General features: G+C 39.3%; 1 protein-coding gene across 5 annotated transcripts in view; it reads right to left on the bottom strand.

The window, feature by feature from the left end:
• TDRD1 (tudor domain containing 1) overlaps positions 1–16,414 on the bottom strand; it is a 53,483-nt gene that overhangs the window by 32,931 nt on the left and 4,138 nt on the right. For all 5 annotated transcript variants that reach the window (XM_035269149.3, XM_017963176.4, XM_035269152.3 and 2 more), the window contains exons 2-4: positions 13,927–14,255; positions 11,414–11,469; positions 539–683 (exon numbers count right to left, since the gene is read on the bottom strand). In XM_035269149.3, the coding sequence (XP_035125040.2) occupies positions 539–683; positions 11,414–11,469; positions 13,927–14,227 (502 nt within the window). In that variant the 5' untranslated portion in view covers positions 14,228–14,255. The remainder of the gene's footprint in view (positions 1–538; positions 684–11,413; positions 11,470–13,926; positions 14,256–16,414) is intronic.

Below are 16,414 nucleotides of genomic sequence, written 5' to 3'. Positions count from 1 at the left end.
TGGTATAGCAATGCAATGAGATACTACTCAGGAGTAAACAAAAAATAATGATACATACAGCAGCATGGATTAACCTCTAAAGTATGGCTGTACCTGAAATAAGCTTTACACAAACGAGTCCATGCTGTATGATTCCACTTATATGAAATTCTGTGACAGGCAAAATTGATTTATGATTAATTAAAAAAAAAAACAAAACAGTGGTTGCTTCTCAGAAGTAGGGACTGGGAAAGGACATGAGAAAACTTCCTGCAGAGACAGAAACATCCTATATTATGACAAGGATGTAAGTCTGTGACTTACAGACTTTCAGTGCATTTGAGCTTCCCCTAAAAAAACTATAATCATCCTCATTCACTGAGGAAGCAGAAAGAATGGGAAGGGATGGGTGAAGAGGCACAGCAGGATGCTGACAGATGCTGAGACAGGCGTGTGGCATATGGATACTGTTCTATACACTTAATGTTTAACATCTGCCATAATAAAAATGTTTTTCAATATGCAGAAGAATTCAGACACCTAAGAACAATATGCTTACCAAACAGGCCACAGCGATGGCAAGTTGTTGACCGAAGAGGAGGTCGTAAGGAGGTGAAGAGCCCTGGATTATTTATGGACAAGGAATTCCCGACCAACTTGTGTAATTTTTTGGACTTTGCAGGATGTACATTATTTTCAGGCTTCTATTAAGAACAGAGAAGAGCAATGTTAGAATTTGGCAATAACTTTTCATTTAAATACTAGATTTGAGACTACTTCAGAGAAGATCAAGTAGATGTACTTTTCCTTATTCCTGCTATTAAGGTAAACTAAAACCCTGAATTTATATATAAAATAAACATAAGGTGACTCTGGAGACCCGAAGAATGACATGGCCATCAGGTCTCTGGGTTTTCTTTTTGCCTCATATATACCAGACTGGGTCCTGGAGAAGCCAGCAACCCAGAAACACCCAAAGGCAGAGAATATAAAAGCTCCAACAAGAAAAGCCGTGCTCTCTAGCTGGGCATGCTGGCATGCACCTGCAGCCCCAGCTACGACAGAGGCTGAGGCAAGAGGAACACCAGAGCCTAGGAGTTCAGGGCTATAGAGTGCTCGGATAGTGCCTGTGAATAGCCACTGCTGGTCGACACAGTGAGACCCTCATCATTTAAAAAAAAAATTTTTTTTAAACCTGCTCTGTCTAGCCAAAGGACCAGAAAAGAGGCAGACCAGCAAGACAGAAAAGTTAACATTAACTGCCTCTACTCCAGACAAACACCACAGACAAAACTGTGGCCCCAATCTGACCAAAAGGAGAGGGTACGGTCAAGATTTCCATCCTCACAAGGCTATAGAATGAGGTGCCTCAACCGGCTCACAAGTATGGTATCAGAGAAGGGCAACAGAATAGGGTGCCAGCACTTCATCCCTGAAGTGGGAAGAGGATGACATCCCTTCCTATGGAGACCACATGGGGAACCTGGGTTTCCACCTGGCAGCAATGAGGTGCCCTGACCCCCACCAATGTGGTGTCAGAAAAGGCCTGGTGGAGAGTCAGGACTTTCTGCCACCATTCAATAGTAACTAGTGTCTCCCAATACCCTCTTTTCCTTCAGTCAGCCTACTCTCCACTGGGTCACTAGAGACCGGACGGGGAGCTGTAATGAGGTGCTCACCACTGTCAGCCAGAAAGCAATCAGTTGAGGCATCCTGTGAAGCTAGAACTTCTAGCCTCTCCCCAGTGGAATATGAGAGTCTGAGTTGGGAAACTGGACAGCTACCCCAAACCTGGCAGTAACAACCTAGCAACCAGAGCAGTGTCAGAGGAAGCCAGCTAAAACAAAAAATTTAATTAAGATACAGCAACTGGGTATGGTGGGTCACGCCTGTAATCCCAGCACTTTGGGAGGCTGAGGCGGGCAGATGTCTCGAGGCCATGAGTTTAAGAACAGTCTGGCCAACATGGTGCAACCTTGCTCTACTGAAAATATAAAAATTAGCTGGATGTGGTGGCACGGACCCATAACCTCAGGTACTCAGGAGGCTGAGGCATGAGGATTGCTTGAACCCAGGAGGCGGAGGTTGCAGTGAGCTGAGATCATGCCACTACACTCCAGCTTGGGCAACAGAGCAACACTCTATCAAAAAAAAAAAAAAAAAAAAAAAAAGTCTCATAACATCCAAGATATCCCAGTTTCAACAGCATTCAATAGAAAATAACTTACTGCTCCAAAAATCAGGAAGATCACAACCAATTGCCAGAAGAAAAAAAAATCAAGAGGCCAACATCAAGATGACAGAGACATTCATTTATCTATAAAGATTTTAAAGCTGTCATCAATACATTAGCAAGCAATTATGAATACGCTTGAAACAAACGAATAGGGAGTCTCCCTAAAGAAATAAAAGACAACCAAATGCAAGTTTTTAAACTGAGAAGTATAACCAAAATGGAAAACACGATAGCAGGTTCACCAGCATAATGGAGGGAAAAGAGGAAAGAATCAGTGAACTTGAAGACAGAAACACCTCATCTGAACAACACAGTGAAAATAAATAAATGAACAGTCCCAGAAACCTGTGGGACAGTAACAAAAGATTAGTATTCATGTCTTCAGAAAGGAGAAAGAAGGTAGGGCTGAGAAGTACTCAAAAAATGACTGCTGAAGCCCGGCAGTGGCTCATCCTATAATCCCAGCACTTTGGGATGCCAAGGTGGGCAGATCATCTGAGGTCAGGAGTTCAAGACTAGCCTGGCCAACAGGGTGAAATCCTGTCTCTATTAAAAATACAAAAATTGGCCAGGCATGGTGGCTCATGCCTGTAACCCCAACACTTTGGGAGGCTGAGGCAGGCAGATCACAAGGCCAGGAGATTGAAACCATCCTGGCTAACACAGTAAAACCCCATCTCTACTAAAAATACAAAAATTAGCTGGGTGTGGTGGCACAGACCTGTAATCCCAGCTACTCAGGAGGCTGAGGCAGGAGAATCACTTGAACCTGGGAGGCGGAGGTTGCAGCAAGCCGTGATTATGCCATTGCACTCCAGCCTGGGCGACAGAGTGAGACTCTGTCTCAGAAAAAAAAAAAAAAAATTATCCAGGCATGGTGGTATGCGCCTGTAGTCCAGTTCCTCAGGAGACTGAGGCAGGAAAATCACCTGAACCTGAGAAGTGGAGGTTGCAGTGAGCCGAGATCACAGCCTGGGTGACAGAGCGAGACTCCATCTCAAAAAAAAAAAAAAAAAAAAAAAAAAATTAGCCAGGTGTGGTGACAGGCATTGGTAGGCCCAACTACTTGGGAGGCTGAGGCAGGAGAATCACTTGAACAGAGAGGCAGAGGTTGCAGATCATGCCACTGCACTCCAGCCTGGGCAACAGGAGCAAACTGTCTAGTTAAAAAAAAAAAGATGAGAACGATCCAAGATGGCCAATCACTAACATCCCGGGATTGCAGCTCTCAGGGAAGGCGCAGAGAACTAGAGGACGCCACACTTTCAGACAAAGTCTGGTCGCTCACGGAGCAGAAGATCCCCCAGTGGTGGAAACACACAAGTCGCCAGCACGACTCTCGTGGTGGGCGCAGCAGTTCTGCCGGCACCTCGAGGCGGCAGCGCTCGGCGCAGAGTAAACTACTACGGAAACAAGAAGGAAGCCCGACAGGAGAATCCTGGGAAGAAAAGCACCGTCAGTTTTAACGCCGCTGCTCTGGCCCTGGGAACTAACAACCTGGACGTCCACTCAAGAGACCTAATCTGAAAGTTGGTAATTTCAAAGACGACAGGAGGATACATTTACAATGACGGGAAGAAACCAGCGTAAAAAAGCTGAGAATACTAAAAGTCAGAACGCCTCTCCCTCTAAAGATGATCACAGTTCCACATCAACAATGGAACAAGGCTTGATGGAGAATGAGCGTATCCCAATGACAGAATCACTCTTCAAGGAATGGGTAATAACAAACTTCGGTGAGTTAAAAGAACATGTTGTAGCCCAACGTAAAGAAACTAGGAACTTTGAAAAAAGGTTTGATGAAATCCTATTGAGAATAGACAACTTAGAGAGGAGTATGAGTGAATTAATGGAACTGAAGAATACAATACAGGAACTCCGAGAAGTATGCACAGGTTTAAACACTCGAATTGTTCAAGCAGAAGAAGGGATATCAGAGGTCAAAGTCCAACTTAATGAAATAAAACGTGAAGAAAAGATTAGAGAAAAAAGGATAAAAAGGAATGAGCAAAGTCTCCAAGAAATGTGGGACTATGTGAAAAGACCAAATTTACGTTTGATAGGTGTACCTGAATGCGACGGAGAGAATGAATCCAAGCTGGAAAATACCCTTCAGGATATTATTCAGGAAAATTTTCCTAAACTAGCAAAGCAGGTCAACATTCAATCCCAGGTAATACAGAGAACACCACAAAGATATTCCTCAAGAAGAGCAACCCCAAGGCACATAATCGTTAGATTCACCAGGGTTGAAACGAAGGAGAGGATACTAAGGGCAGCCAGAGAGAAAGGTCGGATTACCCACAAAGGCAAGCCTATCAGACTTACTGCAGATCTCTCGGCAGAAATTCTACAGGCCAGAAGAGAGTGGGGGCCAATATTCAACATCCTCAAAGAACAGAACCTTCAGCCCAGAATTTCATATCCAGCCAAACTAAGCTTTACAACTGAAGGAAAAATAAAATCTTTTATGAACAAGCAAGAACTCAGAGATTTTATTACCACCAGGCCTGCTTTACAAGAGCTTCTGAAAGAAGCATTACACACAGAAAGAAACAACCAGTATTAGCCTTTCTAAAAATATACCAAAAAGTAAAGAGCACCAACATAAAGAAGAATTTACACCAACAAATGGATAAAACAGCCAGTCAACATCAAATGGCAGTAACCCTAAATTTAAATTGACTGCATTCCCAATCAAAAGACACAGCCAAAACCCAACGGCATGTTACATCCAGACCTATTTCACATGCAAGGATACACAAAGACTCAAAACAAAGGGATGGAGAAAGATTTACCAACCAAATGGAGAGCAAAAATAAATAATAAATAAATAAAAAGCAGGAGTTGCAATTCTTGTATCGGATAAAATAGATTTTAAAGCAACAAAGATATAGTGGTAAAAGGATCAATGCAACAAGAGATAACGATCCTAACACCCAGATAGGAGACTTAGATTCAATGAGACAGAAAATTAATAAGGATATCAAGGACTCGAACTCAGATCCAGAACAAGTAAACTTAATAAATATTTATAGAGCTCTCCACTTCAAATACACAAAATATACATTCTTGTCAATACCACATCACACCTACCCATTAGTTTAAATGAAACATTGATTGGCCATTATTAATACCCAATTTTTTTCAAAATAAAGCAATATTTCCATTTACTCTTCCTCTTTCTCTTCCTCTTTCTTCCTCTCCTTTACTTATTATTATTATTTTTTTCTTTCCTTCTCTCAAAAAAAAAGAAATCAACTTGTAAACCTCTAGATCCAGGTCGGCAATGTCTCTTTCATTGCTTGATTTCCTTTCTTCCCTTCCCTCCCTCCCTCCCTCCCCGCTTCCTCCCTTCCTTCCTTCCTTCATCTCTTCCTTCCTCCCTACCGTCCTTATTCCCTTCCTTCCTGCCTTCCCCCCCCCCCAAAAAAAAAAGACTGCTAAAAACTTCCAAATTTGGCAGGAGATATAAATCTACTAATTCAAGAAGCTGAGTGAGCCCCAGAATCAACTTAGACTAAATACCAAGACACATCTTAAACTTCTAAAAATTAAAAGCTTGAAAGCAGAAAGAGGAATATAATTCGTTACTTGCATGGGGTTGAGAGGGAGTTTAAAAAAACAAGATTTCTCTTTTTCTTTTTTGAGACAGTCTCGCTCTATCGCCAGGCAGGTGTGTAGTGGCGCAATCCTGGCTCACCGCAACTTCCGTTTTCCGGTTTCAAGCAATTCTCCTGCCTCAGCCTCCCGAGTAGCGGGGACTAGAGGCATGCAGCACCATGCCTGGCTAATTTTTTGTACTTTTTAGTAGAGATGGGGTTTCACCATGTTGGCAAGGATGGTCTCGATCTCTTGACCTCGTGATCTACCTGCCTTGGCCTCCCAAAGTGCTGGGATTACAGGCGTGAGCCACCGTGCCCAGCCAAGATTTCTCATTAGAGACCATGGAGGCCAGAAGAAAGTGACAAAACATTTTTCAAGTACTGAAAGAAAAAATCTGTTATCTGAGAAATTTATCCAAGGAAAATATCCTTCTGGGATGAATGGGTTATCAAGACTTTCAGATGAAAGAAAAGTAAGAGAATTTGTTACCTCTTTATCCTAAAAGAATGGCTTAACGAAGTTCTCAAAAAAGAAATGATAAAGGCAGAAATAGAGAAGACAAACACAACAGGCCTGGTGCAGTGGCTCACGCCTGTAATTCCAACACTGAGTCTGAGGTAGGAGGACTCTTTGAGCTCAGGAGTTCAAGACCCAATACACAAAACATATTAAGTACTTTCTCCTCTCAAGTATTCTAAATTATGTTTGAGAGTTCAAGCAAAAATGATAAAACTGTCTGAAGGAGTCCTCAATCTGTGAAATAGAGTATGTAAGACATAAGTAGGTGAAGGTAAAGCAATCTAAGGGGAGGTAAGGTGTTTATAATATACTCAGATGGGTAAAATGACAACTGTCATACATTGTGTAGACATAATGTAGTATGTAGAGCAACCACTGGAAAAAAGATACAAAGATATGCACTTGAAAACACTGGATAGTTAAAAAGAATTACAAAAAGTATACAAGTAACCCACAAAAAGATAGGAAAAAGAAAAAAACAGAAAACAAAAATGGCATCAACTCTCAAGTATCAATTACAACAAACGTAAATGGCCTAAATATACCAACTGAAAGACAAACTATCCTAGTGAATCAAAAAAAAAAAATTACCCAAATACATGGTGCCTATAAGAAACTCATTTTATGCATAATATAGACAGACTGAAAGTAAAAACATGGAAAAGTATGTAAATGTTAAGAAAATATGAGTGGCTGTATTAATATCAGATAAAACAGAACACAGGGGAAGAAAATTACCAGAGAGGAGGACATTATAATGACAAAAGAGTCAACCCAACCCAGTAAGACATAGCAATCCTAACTAAATATCCATGAACCAGAGCTGCAAAATGGGAAGTATAACTGAATTGAAAATAGACAACCCAGGATTATAGTTAGAGATTTCAATATCTTTCTCAACGATTGACATAACCAGATATAAAATCAGCAAGAGTACAGAACTCAACATTACCAAACAACAAGAGCTATCAGATATTTATTTATAGGTCGTCTGACCCAACAACAGACAAACAAGGCACATTCTTTTCAAGTGCCAAGAGAATATGTACTAAGACCACATCCTGAATCATAAAACAAACCTCAACAAATGTAATAGAACTGATGTGGTCCAGAGGGTGTTCTCTGACCACAATAGACTCAAACTAGAAATCAGCAGCAGAAAAAATACAAATAATCTTCAAACACCTAGAAACTAAAACATATGTTTCTAAATAAAACAAGAGTTAAAGCTGAAGTTTCGAGATAAATAAAAGATACACTGGGGCTGGGCAGGGCAACTCATGCCTGCAATCCCAGCGCTTTGGGAAACCAAGATGAGAGGACCACTTGAGGTCAGGAGTTTAAGATCAGCCTGGCAACATAGTGAGACCTCCATCTCTACCAAAAAAAAAAAAAGGGAAGCAACTAGCCAGGTGTGGTGGCACACATCTGTAGTCTCAATTACTCCAGGAGGCTCAGGTGGGGGGATTATTTGAGTCTAGGAGTACAAGGCTATAGTGAGCTATGATTGTGCCACTATACTGCAGCCTGGGTGACAGAGGGAGATCTTGTCTTTAAAAACAAAAACACCCACCCCCCTTGAACACATGAAACTCGACGTTTCTTCCTTTCCTTTTTTTTCCTTTCCTTTTCCCTCCCTCCTCCTTCACCATCTCCCTCCCTCTTTTCTTTCTCTTATTAATTTCTTGAGGAGAAAAAAGAACCCTGCCCCCACACACATAAAGACCCAAATGACAAATGACAAAAAAAAAAAAAAAAGCCCAAAAGCAGAAGAGACAATGAAGATAAAAGCAGAAATCAATTAAATTAAAAACAGAGGAAAAAAAATGAAACAAAGACCTATTTCTTTGGAAAGATCAATAAAACTGACAAATCTGTAGCAAGAGAGACAATAAAGACAAGACAGAAATTACCAATATCAGGAATAAAACAGGGAACATTATTACAGACCCCACCAACATTAATACTTAGAACATTTCTGTACACATAAATTCGACAATGAAGACCAAATGAGCAAACTCCTAAACACAAATACAATATGAAATAGACAATTTGAATAGACCTTAATTATAAATACTAAGGAAACTGAATCATCGTTTTAAAACTCCCCCAAAGAAATTTCCAGGTCCAGATGGTTTTCACTGGAGAATTCTACCAAACATTTAGAAGAATTAACATCAATTCTATACAATCTCTCTTCCAGCAAACACAAGAGGGAACACATTCCAATTCATTTTATGAAACTACTATTACTTTGATACTCACACCACACAGGCAGTATAAAAGAAAATTACAGACCAAAATCTCTCATGAAAACATATGTAAAAATCCTTATAAAAATTTTACCAGATAAAACTCAGCAATATATAAAAATTATTATATACCACGACCAAGTGGAGTGCATTTCAGGAATGCAAGGTTGGTTAATCCACCAAACAGACTAAAGGGAAAGCTGTCACTACCATATCAATGCAGAGAAAGGATCTGATAAAATTCAACACCTATTCATGATTAAAAGGATCAGAAAAGCAGGAATAGGGAAAATTTTATGAGCCTGATAAAAAGCATCTACAAAAACCTACATCTAAACTTAATGGTAAAAGATTGAAGGCTTTCCAAGATTAGAAACAAGGCAAGGTGTCCACTGTCGCTCTGATTCAAACCTAGTGCTGAAAGTTCCTACGGTAAGTGCAATAAAACAACAAAAGAAATCAAAGGCATATACACTGGAAAAGAAAAAATAAAACTGTCCCTATTTGCAGATGAAATGATAGGTTATGTAGAAAACTGCAAGGGATCTTAAAAGGACTTCAGCTGCTGGGACTGGTGGCTCACACCTGTAATCTCAGTCCTTTGGGAGGCCAAGGTGGGTGGATCAGGAGTTCGAGACCAGCCTGAGGTCAGGAGTTCGAGACCAGCCTGACCAACATGGTGAAACTCCATCTCTACTAAAAATACAAAAATTGGCCATGTGTGGTGGTGCATGCCTGTAGTCACAGCTGCTTAGGAAGCTGGGGCAGAACTGCTTGAACCTGGGAGGCAGAGATTGCAGTGAGCCAAGATGTTAGCACTTCACTCTAGCTTGGGCTATGAGCAAAACTTTGTCTAAAAAAAAAAAAAAAAAATTCAGCAACGTCACAGACAGAAGGTAAACATACAAAAACCAATTATTGTTCCATATTAATAATGAACATAGGGACAGAAATCCAGCAGTATTTACAATTATTCAAAAAAATCAAATACTAAGTGTAAATCTAGCAAAACTTGCTTAGGACCTGTAAGCTGAAAACTACAAAATGAAAGAAATCAGAGAGCTACATAAATGGAGAAACACTATGTTCATGGATCGTAAGATTCAACACAGCAAAGATTGTAATTCCCAAATTGATATATAGGTTTAATGTAATTCATATACAAATTTCAGCAATATTTTTGTAGAGATGAGATTATTCTAAATTGTATATTGGAAGGCAAAGGAATTAGAATAGTTAAAAAATTTTTTGAGAAAGAAAAAAAAAAAAAAATCAAGTGAAAGGAATCACTCTTCACAATTTCAAATTTTATTACACAGCTCCAGTAATCAGGACTGTGTGGTGGCCGAGAGAGAGACACATAGATCTGAAGAAAATAAACCACTTAGACTAGACTGACACAAATATGTCCAACTGAATTTTGGCAAAAGTGTGAAAGCAATTCAGTAAAGAGAATTTTCAACAGATGGCACTGGGGCAACTGAACATCCATACGCAAAAATAAATCTCAACTTAAGTTTCTTAACCTAAAATTAACTAAAAATGGATCAACACTTACATGTAAAAAGTAAAACGATAAAACTTTTTTGGGGGAAAATGAACATTTTCAGGATCTAGAGTATCAAATGGTTTTAGACTTGACACCAAAAACGCCAAAAACAATAACACCATTAAGGAAAATCTGACTTTATGAAGACAAAAAAACAAGCTACAGATTAGGAGAAAATATTTGCAAATCACATACTTGACAGAGTACTAATATCTGAACTATACAAAGAACTTTCAAAACTCAACAGTAAAAAAAAAATTACAAAACAGACAAAAGTCATGAAAACATTTGACCAAAGATGATGTACAGATGGCAAATTAGCACATGAAAAGATGTTTAACATCATCAGTCATTAGGGAAATGCAAGTTGAACCACAATGAGATAGTACTACATATCTATGATGAAAACAGGTAGAATAAAAATCCCGACACCACCAAATGCTGATGAGGATGTGGAGAAACCGAAGCACTCAGGCATCCTTGGTGAGAATGTAAAATGGTTCGGTCAGTCTATTTTATAAGAAACTATCAAATATTTTCCAAAGTATGGGACTATTCTTCAAACCAGAAACTACCCTGGACATTTATCCTGGAGCATTAAAAACAAGTTCACATAAAATTCCGTACACAGAATTTTAAATAGCCAAAACCTGAAAACAACCCAGGTGTCCTTCAACAGGTAAATGGTTAAACAAGTTATCCATACCATGGAATACTACTCAGCAATAAAAAAGGATCAAACTATTGATGCAAACAACAACCTAGATCAATTTCCAGATAATTATGTGAAATGACAAACGCCCGTCCCAAAAGGTTACATACTGTTTATACGCAGCCTTTAATATTCTTGAAGTGACAAAATTGTGGAAATATGAGTATCAGCGGCTGCTATGGATTAGAGGAGAGCAGGGGCGGAAGGAAAAGTGGATTGGCTACACCAGAACATAAGCAAAAAGGTATGTAAGGGACACTTGCCACGATGGAAATGTTACATACCTTGATGGTGTCAATATCAATAACCCAGTTGTGATACTGTACTAGAGTTCTGCAGCATGTTACTGTGGGGGAAACAGGAATGACTACACAGGATTTCCATTATTTTTCACAACTGCATGTATATCTACAATGACCTAAGAAAGTTTCTTTTATAAAAATGTACATTAAAGATCTTGAATGACACCTACCAATTGAACACTTGTTTTATCGAATACATACCAAAACATGTTTAGAATCTTTTACCCAAATGAGAACACACACAATAAAATAACTTACAGTATTCACTTCCTTTGGTGAGTTATTTTCAACACTTGGTGATGACTCTGAGTTTCCTAGGGAGAAAATACATAATTTCAAATAAAAGCCAAATAATGCTTTTTATTGCTAATAATGAAAAACAGTGTAATTAGGTGATATTCAAGTAACAGGACTATGCCATAATGACCTTATAGCTACCCCAGAATATAAGCGACATCCTACTTTTCCCAACAGAAAATAAGGACTTAGCTGGGTGCAGTGGCTCACGCCTGTAACCCCAGCACTTTGGGAGGCCAAGGCATGTAGATCACTTCAGGTAAGAAGCTCAAGACCAGCCTGGCCAACATGGTGAGATGCCATCTCTAGTAAAAATACAAAAATTAGCTGGGCATGGTGGTGCACACTTGTAATCCCAGCTACTCAGGAGGCTGAGGTAGGAGAATCACTTGAACCTGGGAAGCAGAGGTTGCAGTGAGCTATCGCCACTGCATTCCAGCCCAGGCAACAAAGACTGTTTTGAAAAAAAATTAAAATATGAATAAAATAACTTGTCTGAAATTTTCTTGACTTGTGCTCCTCTCATGGTGAACTTTTCTTCATCCACTAAGGCAGTAATTCTCAAGTTTTCTGGATTCTGAAACCCTCTGCACTCTTAAAAATTGAGCGTCCTACAGAGCTTCTGTTTACATGGCTTATTTCAATCAGTATTTACTGCATTAGAAATTAAAATTAAATTTAAACTATCCATTTAAAATTAAATGCATTACATGCTGACAATTTTTAAAAACTATTTTTCAAAACAAAATATAGAAGAATTACACATTTTTGCATATCATTAATGATTGGCTTCACAGAAGACAGCTGTATTCACATATAGCTTTTGCCTTCACTCAGTGAAATGTTGCTTCTGGTTCAAGTATCTGAAAAAAGTCTGGCCTCCCAGACGTAAGTATTTGCAAGGAAGAGGAATACTTAATGTCCTTCTCTGTTAATTGTGGATATTTGCCTTTAACAGTACACCAAAACAAGTGGTATAGGGTTAGAAGCAATGTGAACTCTAAAACTACATCAGGGAACTTTTCATACTGTTAAATTAGAATTCACTGATTTACCCTGCACTTTCAATGGATTTTTGCCCATGCGCGACAGCAATACCACCTGGAAAAGACAGGTTCACTGAGTTATGCAGTGTTGCCAAATGTCAACACATTTCATTATGAAATAGCAAAAATTCTTGTGTTAGAGCCTGGTGTGGTGGCTCATTCTCGTAATCCCAGGGTTTTGCGAGGCTTAGGCACGAGAATCGTTTGCACCCAGGGGTTTGAAGCAGCAGTGAACTATGACTGTGCTATTATACTTCAGCTTAGGTCACAGACACTGTTTTCAAAAATATAAAAATATTACTATTCATGTGTTATCACCATGCATCTCACCAGAAAAGTCTTGGGAAGTTCTTAAGCTCAATGTGGCAAACACAACTTTCCTAAAATCCCAATTTGCTTGAAAGTGTAAATTTTGTCTTTAACAAAATAATATCAGCAGTTTTCCTTGAAATAACAGGCTGACTTTGTTAATATTTGAGAAAATGCTTGCCAGGTTAAGTTTGAATAACCAGTTGTCATCTTTTCAAGTAAAAAGTATGCTCCAAGGAAAGAAGCTTCTCTTTAGCTCACAACTTAATTGCACGCATGCTTTTCCTACTTCAAAAGGCAGAAGTTAGGAATAATTCACATTTCATTACACAAAATACTAAAAATACTGTACACAATGGTCAAGCTTTAACAGAGTACCTTTAACTGCCCCATCAAGGGCATTTTAACTGTAATTGGCATTTTTAGTTTTCCTTTTAACTGCAAGTGCGTGACAATGAAAAACTCAATGAGCCCTAGCCCAGGTTGGCGCTCCTGCCTTAAGTTGAGCTAATAATTTGCTTCTGCACCATCAGTGTAAAGCTGGCATAGTAGAAAAGGCAAATAATGTAAGGAAAACAGGTTTGACCTCCTGGGGAAGCCCAGAGGCCCAAGGGCACATTCTGAGAATCATATCACCATGTTAAAACATCACATCTCATATACTCTCAGAGGCTAAATTCCACCAGGTCCTAGCCTCCTTAGAAAGCAGGCTTTTAGAACTGGGACTAAAGGAATGATAAAAATAAATCACATGAAACCAGTTAAAATCTTAGCCATAACTGTGATATATGCATGAAGTCTGCACATTATTTTTAAGATACAACCAGTCTTTAGAACACCCATTAAAAAAGCCAGTGTTTCACTTCTACATTCCTAGTACAGTCCTTTGTGGGGGAATAAAGCTCATTCTTTCCCCAGGAATTTTTTCTGAGATTAATGAAGCCAAAAGGGAGCTACTTGGTATCTGGTTCCTTCTAAATTAATAATTAAATGCAAATACTGTAAGATAGTCACGTGCCTGTTCTGTTAATAGCCCACTGGGTGTGGTTATATATACTTCCGGTAAGGCACAGAAACCACGAGAATCAAGAAGCAGGAAGCCTGTGGTTTTTCACTCACCTGCTGGCGATTTTTTCCTGTCTCCTTGGGATCCAACCACTTCTCCATTGATGCTGCTAGGGTTTGAAGAAGCTGAATTGTCTTCCTGACTGGCCAAATATTGTTTGGTTTGCTCACACAGCAAAAAATTGTTCTTTTTATTTCCATTCTCTGAACTTTTCAGCCTGAAATTAGGACGGTTAGGAAGTGCTCCAGGACTTCTTAAAGATTCATGCGGTGGAAGCTTCTTTCCATTTTTCTCAAAATTAAATGGCTCTGTCACCTTACAAGGAGGTGCTTCCGAATTATTTCTTGACATCATATTAAATGGCGATTTAACACTCAGAGGTCTAAGGAGAGAATGTATTTAAGACACCTTTTAATTTAAAAATTCCAGAAGAACTGCAGGCTCAGAGGAATTCTCCCAAGTATTTATGTAACAGATAACACCTATAAAACAATTCCAAAGCAGATATAACCATGACATCAAAACTTGACCTATAAGGCACAAGCAAAATACCAATTCTCGATAAGTTTAACGAAATCAACCACAGACCAATTCACGAGAAATCAAAAAAGTAAATCTCAGCATTCAACACCATTCCTTTTAAAAGCTTGTGAAGCAACACTAATAGAAAATATCTTCCATGTTTTAAAAGAAACATTCCCAACCTAAAGCTTACATGCACCTAATGGCAAAATGCAACAGAAGAGGTGTGTTTAAATCAGTCATCACCTACCTTTCTACCCTCTCCCTACTTTATGCTACATCCAGTCCTTGACTATGCTAAACCCACTACCCAGAATGCCCTCACACTCACTGCCTGACTATCCTGCTCAGCCTTCACAATCCATCTCAGCTGACCCGTCTTCCCTCCAGTTTTGCCAAGGCCTCTGCTTTAATCATCCCCAGCTGAACTTCCACAAATTGTAATTTATACCTACCGCTTTTAAGGACCTATCTATGCCTCTTTCTCTGAAAGTAAGTTGGAAATGTTGCAAGCTTTCCAAGTTTAATTTGTCACAAAGTGTCTCTGAGAAACCTCTCTCCAGAAAGGATGCTGGCATGTTTTTTCATTACTCTTAAAGAATGGTAAGTGCCCTGCCCAGGGGAAGTAATTAAAAGGGACAAACACCTTGTCTTTTGACGTAGTGACTGAGAGCTTTGTCTGCTCCCAAAACAGCTCAGAGGGGGAGGAAAAATGTCACAGCTGAAACTAGCATGAGTAATATCTAAATGTTAACATGATCTTAAACAGAAAAAAAAATAAATAGCAGTTGATGTCCTAATCTCATTTCTTATTCTAAAGTAGGCCTAACCTAATCCAATGAGAATACAGACAAGATAACGAAATAAAAACAAAAATATACAGGCACACTCAAAGGTAGGGAACTCTTATTGGACCAGACGCTGAGAAGATCCCTAACGGAATGACCGCAGGTAAGCAGCGATGGGGCAATCCTGCAGCTGCCAGGGGCAGGACAACTGTATGGATAAGCATGCCTAAATTGAAGGGACAGACTGAGAACCGCAATGTTTTATGCACTAAGAGAGCAATGTTGTTCAATTACAAAAGAAAAATAAACTCCAGGGGAATCAGGTGGTGGTGGAGAGAAAAAGAAAGTCTAGACTCTGTACAAGAAATACAAAGAATGTGCATTAAAATATTAGAGTAACCACCAGAGAAACAGAAATGGAAGACATAACTTTAAAACCACAGAAGAAAATCTTAATCCAACAGAAAAAAACTTCAAGTACAAAAAAACATCAAATAAGATGACAGAATCAAGCCCAAGTAATGCAAGTATTAATGAGTTGGTCTCAAAAGAAAGAAAGAAAAACTCAGGGAGAAATTCTTCAGCAAAATGTTAGGCACAAATGCACACATATAACCAAATTATATGGTAAGGTTCCAAATAAACGGACTAAAATGTGTGCTATGCAAACAACTGAAAGATACAGTGTTAGGCCAGGTGGTGGCTCATACCTGTAATCCCAGCCCTTGGGAGGCTGAGGCAGGTGGATCACCTGAGGTCAGGAGTTTGAGACCAGCCTGACCAACATGATGAAACCCCATCTCTACCAAAAATACAAAAAATTAGCCGGGCATGGTGGCAAACACCTGTAATCCCAATTTACTCAGGAGGCTGAGATGGCAGAATTGCTTGAACCCAGCAGCTGGAGGTTGCAGTGAGCCAAGATAACAGCATTGTACTCCAGCCTGGGCAACAAGAGCAAAACTCCATCACAAGAGAAAAAAAAAAAGATGTTAGTATCAGTAGCACATAAAATCAAACTCAAGGTAGAAAATATTGAGACAAAAGATATTTTACATTTATTTTAAAAACACAAACTGGGCACAGTGGCTCATGCCTGTAATCCCAGCATTTTGGGAGGCCGAGGCAGGCGGATTACTTGAGGTCAGGAGTCTGAGACCAGCCTGGTCAACATGGTGAAATTCCATCTCTATTAAAAATAGAAAAATTAGCTGAGCATGGTGGCACGTGC

The sequence above is a fragment of the Callithrix jacchus genome, chromosome 12 (assembly GCF_049354715.1).
Source record: "Callithrix jacchus isolate 240 chromosome 12, calJac240_pri, whole genome shotgun sequence".
Lineage (NCBI taxonomy): Eukaryota > Metazoa > Chordata > Mammalia > Primates > Cebidae > Callithrix > Callithrix jacchus.
This window is presented reverse-complemented; position numbering and strand designations above follow the sequence as displayed.